The sequence below is a fragment of the Ictidomys tridecemlineatus genome, chromosome 5 (assembly GCF_052094955.1).
Source record: "Ictidomys tridecemlineatus isolate mIctTri1 chromosome 5, mIctTri1.hap1, whole genome shotgun sequence".
NCBI classification, from domain to species: domain Eukaryota; kingdom Metazoa; phylum Chordata; class Mammalia; order Rodentia; family Sciuridae; genus Ictidomys; species Ictidomys tridecemlineatus.
The window spans coordinates 22,480,618-22,486,594 of NC_135481.1; the positions used below are offsets into that span (position 1 = coordinate 22,480,618).

Sequence of the window (5,977 nt, forward strand, 5' to 3'; positions counted from 1 at the left end):
TTTCAACAACTGCAATAATTTAAAGCAGCAAGGAAATTAATTCTTCCTCTAAATGAGATGCATCAGAACATACATATTGAGTAAGCAAGTTTGTTTTTAACTTTTAAATCTCCTTCTACCTGATTTGTATATAAGCCTCATATTAAGTCCTGTGTATTCCATAAAATGTATATTTTAAGAGGCAAAATACACAAAAGTACTATTTTTTCAATTACAGTTTTTCTTTCAACACTACACCTGAGCACATGATTTATAATAGACATACTTGGTTTCCTCTTTCCCTATGCACAAATACCTTCAAGAGTCCATCTAGAAAATTCGTCCCTCAATCTGTAAGTTCACAAGAGAAGGCTGGATTGTTTTCACAACATAATACCAAAAAGGCAAACTACTCGATGTATTGCAGAAAGTATACTTAGGGGAAACACCCTATCCATCTTTTGGAAAGTTGTTGTTTGTGGCAAATCTTCAAAAACACACAAAACTAAAATTGGAATTTACATATTTTAATGAGAAAATATTATTTAGACTAGGTCATAATTTAATGTAGACACCTTTTTAAAATTCTTTGTCTTAAAACAGGCATGCTGGGAACAAGAACATCAATATTTAAAATGCCATGCTAATTCTGTACAGAGAAGAAGAAAAAATGAAAGATAAAAATTTTACAGCTCTGATGACACTACAATTTTTTTTTAATTTAAGCAGGTCACACCAGAACAACAGTTCGTTTTCCAGCAAATTACCTAAGACTCTAAAGGAATATAGCAAACAAAAGTGCATTTTACACAGTGTATAATCATTCCTATTCACAACTATTTACATCTCTTTGCAGCCCTTTAGCTTCGTGGAAAAGTTCTTGTCACAAACAGAAAGACTTGTCCAGGGGAAAACTATATGTTGACATCCCCTTCATGTTACCAGTCAGCTTATCTAAGTTCTTCCAGGGTTGCCCTTGGTGCTTAGTTGGGATCATTTCATTTTCTTTTCTCTCTTTCTGTTCTTTCTCTCTCTCTCTCTTCAGTAAAATAAATAGCTAAAAGGTCTCTAAGTAGTAGAAAGTTAACATTCCAATTAACTTTCCCATCCCCCTTTCCCTCCCCTAAACCTGGCCTGAAATGAAGAGTAAACATTCACATTACAACAGGTACTTGTAAAGTGGGCTTTGCCCACTAGCCCGCCTAGCAAGGCAGATTCAAGTTCACTGTTTACATTTTACCTGGAGCTTTGTAAACAATACAACGTTACTTTTATTTTTATTTTGCTTGTGTTAAGGACAAGCGTCCCTTTATCAACTTAGCAGCCTCTCTCTTAACTCCCAGCGCCCGGAGCCTCTGGCAGGAAACAGAACTCAAAACAAAACAAAACCCATCTCCGCAGAAGCCGGGGAGGCAGGGCTGCAGCCCAGAGAAGCTGTGGTCCTCCCCTTCGAAGCCTGGTGGGCGGAGGTGAATAGGGTAGGAAGATTTGTGGCTCCTTTGCGCAGAGGATTTCCAAGACCTCAGGAGATCTGGCCCTCCACTGTGCGGCTGCAGCCCTCCGAGGGGTTTCTGTTCCAGAAAATCTCCGAGGCTGTTTCTCTAGTCTTAGTCTTGCGTCTAGAGTCCGGTGCTCAGCGGATTGGAACCCAGGGAAAGACGCTCTTTTCTCCGCGAAGGCGGACGGCAGGTTTTCCCCTGCCAGTTAAATGGGATGGGGGGCCTTGGGGGGAGCGGCTGGGCTCAGGAAGTCTCCGCTTTCCCCTGGTGTAGGGGCGAAGACGACTCCCTCGCGCCTTCCCTCAAGTTTGTGTTTTGTCTCCCGGGTCCAAAACAAAGTTCTCTTGGGAAAGAGAAAGAGAGAGAGAGAGAGAGAGGGTTGGCCAAGGTGAAATGGACCAGATAGAATAGCGGTCCTAGGTCGGAGAGGGCAGGACTGGGAGCTGGGGAAGGTGTGAGTTGATGGGGAGGGGAACGAAGTGGATGCCGGCCTCCGCGGGTCAGTGAACCGCCACCGAATGCAAGGCGGAGGCCGGGCTGGTAAGCGTTTCGCTAGGGGTGGCGGGGCTACTTTGGCTGGTGGCTGTTTGCGAGGAAGTGGGGCTGAGCGAGGGCGGCGAGTTCGACAGCAATGTGGGGATGGGCGCAGGCAGAGCGGGCAGCGCAGGCACCGCGGCCGGCGTGGGTTTGATGGGCACGGGGATGGCCGGCAGCGTCTGGCCCGCTGCATGGCACAGCGGCTTCAGAGGCACTCCGTAGGCGCTGTAGTCGCCACTCGTCATGGAGATGGGGGTTGTCGAGTCGATCATACCCGCAGAGCCGTACACGTGTGGCCAGCCAGTGCCCAGAGAGCTGCCCATGGTAGTCAACTGGTTGGGGAGCGGGTAGGCAGCGGGCACCGGCTGCATGGCGGAGAAGGCCAGTCCCCCAGGCATCTTGTATTCCCGCGCGATGATGTTCTCGATGGCGAAGGGGTGCTTGAAGCCTGAGGGCTGCGCCACGCCGCCCAGGTTGTAAGCAGCAGCAGGCATCTGCGGCAGGTGTGTGCCGGAGGCAGCGAGCGCGCTGAGCCGCAGCTTGGCCTGCTGCTGCAGGTACTGAGCCGCGTCGGCCGGCTTGCTGGGCGCCAGGTGGTCGGACTTGAGCACTTTGAAGCGCTTGCGGCGCCGCAGAAAGCTGCCGTTCTCGAACATGTCCCCGCAGCTAGGGTGCAGGGCCCAGAAGCTGCCTTTGCCAGGCTGATCCGGCCGCCGAGGGATCTTAATGAAGCAGTCGTTGAAGGAAAGGTTGTGGCGCAGGCTGTTCTGCCAGCGCTGCGTGTTCTCCCGGTAGTAGGGGAAGCGGTCCATGATGAACTTGTAGATCTCGCTCAGCGGTAGCATCTTCTCTGGCGAGCTCTGAATGGCCATGGCGGTCAGGGAGATGTAGGAATAGGGCGGTTTCTGGTCGCTGTACGTGTTGCGACCTGGCCGAGGCATCTTCTCGTTCGCCCTCTTCTTGGTCTGGGTCCGCGCGGGCCGACGGACTACTCGGATCTGGGGAAAGGGAAGGAAATGGAGGGGAGGAGTAGCTTGGATGCACAGGTTCCGCGAGGTCCCAGGCCAAGTAACAGGCTTCGGGGAGGCGGGTAGAGGCTGCACCCCTGGATCCGCCTGCGATCGCACTTTTTCGCTAGCAACTTTGCGCACTCGGCTGGACCTGGCCAGGGGTCGCAGGAGGGAAAGCCGGCTAGTGATGGGAGGGTAGCAGGAAAGTAAGTGGGACCTAGAGCCAGGACAGCGCATCGACCTGAACCCAACCAGGGACCGCGGGAGGGGAAGCCGGCAAGTGGCGAAAGGGTAGCAAGAAAATAAGTGGGACCTGGAGTAAAGACAGGATCAGGGATGCAACGGAGAGCTGCTCACCTTAAAGTTGCTTCAAGTTGCGCGTCCGCATCCGGAATTGCGCCGCTTGTCGCAGCGTCCCTCCTGGCAATCAGCCTAAGCGCAGTAACCTGATTTGGGTTGAACTCTACTCGAACCTGGGCTCTTGGGCTCAGCCCTGCAGCACCCCGCGCCACCGTGTCCGCGGCGCTCCGGGCCGAGCTTCCTGAGGGCGACCGAGCTCGGTTGCCGAGTCTGGGCGCCGACGTTGACAGGGGCGTCCTCGGGCGTCCTCGGGGCTCCGGAGGGCGCTGCTGTGGGCTCTGCGGCTCCGCTGAACTAGGTGGCTGCCTCCATGTCCTCCCTCGAACCATCTGATAGTTTTAAGCGGTGACAGGAGCAGAAAAGACCCCTGTAGCGGCGCTTCATTAATGTGCCACTTCTTAGCTATCATATGACAATCGCCTTGGGAGGAGGAGGAAGAGGAGGGGGAGCGGGGGCTGCAGAGGGAGGGGACTGAGCGAGACGGGAGAGCCTGACCAGCCCTGGTTTCTTTCACACCTATTTACATGGACACCTTGGCCAATAGAAATCACTTCCAGCTCAGGACTGGGAGAGGGGGAAGAGCCGCGGCCACTGGTGGGGAGCCGGACGCGCTGGCGGTGTGCGCGGTGTGAAGGTATGAAGAGGCAGCAGCCGCGGAGCAGGGAGCCAGGCGACCACTCACGTTCACAGACGGAGCTGCGGCGCAGATGATGTTTGACATGGAAATTGCTTGGCTGGGGTATTCTATTTCCTCTGCATTGTATGGGGTTTGTATTGTTAGCTAACTTCAGGCATGGCTTTGCTCTAAGTCGACCTTTTTCCTTCGCTGGGCACCCGGGGTAGGTTGCGTGGGTTATTATAATGAAAACATAACCCCCCAGTCTTTCAAGAGGCAGGTCGAAGTTTGATTTGACCTTCCTAAGCTGCTGCTTCAGTTCTGCACAGTTGGGTGTGTAGCTTGTAGAAAGTGGTGGGGTTTAAAATGCAAAATGTAATCGGACAGCCCCGATTAAGAGCCCATTTTGAATCTATGAATCTAAAGGCATTGATCAATTTTGTTTTTAAACAGATGATATATCTGGGCAAAGAGACAAGGTCTTTGCTTTAAAGTCTTCCAGCAATTTGGATGGACACAAGAGAGAGGCTCAGAGGCATTTGGGTCAGGGGAGTGTCCACAGTGTGTGGACCTGGGGAGGGCCCAAATTTGTTTGATACACTTTCTCACCAGAGGAACTACAGGGTTTCTTGGAAGTTTGTAAGTTTACATTTTACAGCTGGAACTCCCCCAACACACACACACACACACACACACACACACTTTTTAAAAATTAACAGGAATAATTGAGGGTTTAGAAAGCCCAGCAAAGCTACTTGCAGTCCTATTAAATCAACAGTACTTTCTAAGACTTGCAAAGAACCAGCAAGTTTTCCGTGTGTGTGTGTGTGTGTGTGTGTGTGTGTGTGTTGTGTGTGTGTGTGTGTGTGTGTGTGTGTGAGAGAGAGAGAGAGAGAGAGAGAGAGACTGTTGTGTGTATTAGGAGGCTGTACCTCAGGTCACTGCATAGTGTGGGTAGCAGACTTATTTTGGTTTGGATTTGCCTTGGGAGGGTTAAATGAATCATTATTATCATTATCATCATTGTCATTGTCATCATCATCATCAAATTGCTATGAAATATATAGTGAGTTGGTCTGCCTGCCTGCATGCATGCAGTCTATGAGTAGACTCTAGGAGTTCCCACTCATTTCTGCACACCCTCCAACCTTTATGGTTAAAAAAAAAAAAGAATCATTTTACAGTGTTGCTTAAAATACAATCCCTACAGCCTACAGAGTCATCTTCAAACACCAGAAATGTGAGAGGGTTTCCCCTCCTCCCCAGGAGGTGGTGGTGTGGGGTTCTGGGTGCAAAGTTTCAACACTTTAAGTGATATTAGAGCATTGTTAGTGGAGTTGTTTGAGGTTAGTATAAAAAAAGATCTTCCAGCGTGGGCGCACATGCACACACACCCAACTTCATTAACCACAGTTTTCTGGGGTGGTCAATAACTCACCAAAACGTAACTTAAACACGATGAATTTAGGAGATTAAACAATTTCATTAATATTGAAATGGCTCTCGCGTCTGAGCTGCCTTGCTTGAGATGCAAGCGCACGTTTTTCAATATTAACAGAAGTGCTTGAAGAAAAGAATAATGGCACCTTCTTAATTCGGAAAAAATAACTAGGAGAAGGAGGTGGGTGCTAGGAGGTGGAGGTGGGGGGCATTGACCTGTCTCTGGGGGTATGCTCAAGCTGGCAGATAAATGTATTGCCCATCTCTGAAGATTAAACCAGTCGGACTTGGATAGAACCTCTGCCGAGTTTGGACTGAAGGCAGTCCTACTCACCTGAGCTGCACGTGCTTCAGCTCCAAATGAGGTGTGGTTTTAAGGTTTGGATTTGCTTGTTTGTTTGTTTTTGGCGCAGCCCTCAGGGTCCTGGTGCAGGAGGAGCTTGGGAGTCCAAAGAGGTGGGAAGCCTAAGGGACAGAGTGGGGATAGTGGAGAAGCTTGTGTTACCTAAAATGGAAAGGTGCTGGTCCATGTCTTG

General features: G+C 50.2%; 1 protein-coding gene across 1 annotated transcript; it reads right to left on the bottom strand.

Moving 5' to 3' along the window:
• Positions 1 to 556: 556 nt before the first annotated feature.
• Positions 557 to 3,856, bottom strand: Foxb1 (forkhead box B1). The gene is made up of 2 exons (XM_005316635.3): positions 3,383 to 3,856; positions 557 to 3,013 (listed from the first exon to the last, which is right to left on the bottom strand). Exon 2 carries the CDS (start codon positions 2,954 to 2,956, stop codon positions 1,979 to 1,981), a length of 978 nt encoding a protein of 325 aa, XP_005316692.1. The 5' UTR covers positions 2,957 to 3,013; positions 3,383 to 3,856; the 3' UTR covers positions 557 to 1,978.
• Between the last annotated feature and the right edge of the window lie 2,121 nt (positions 3,857 to 5,977).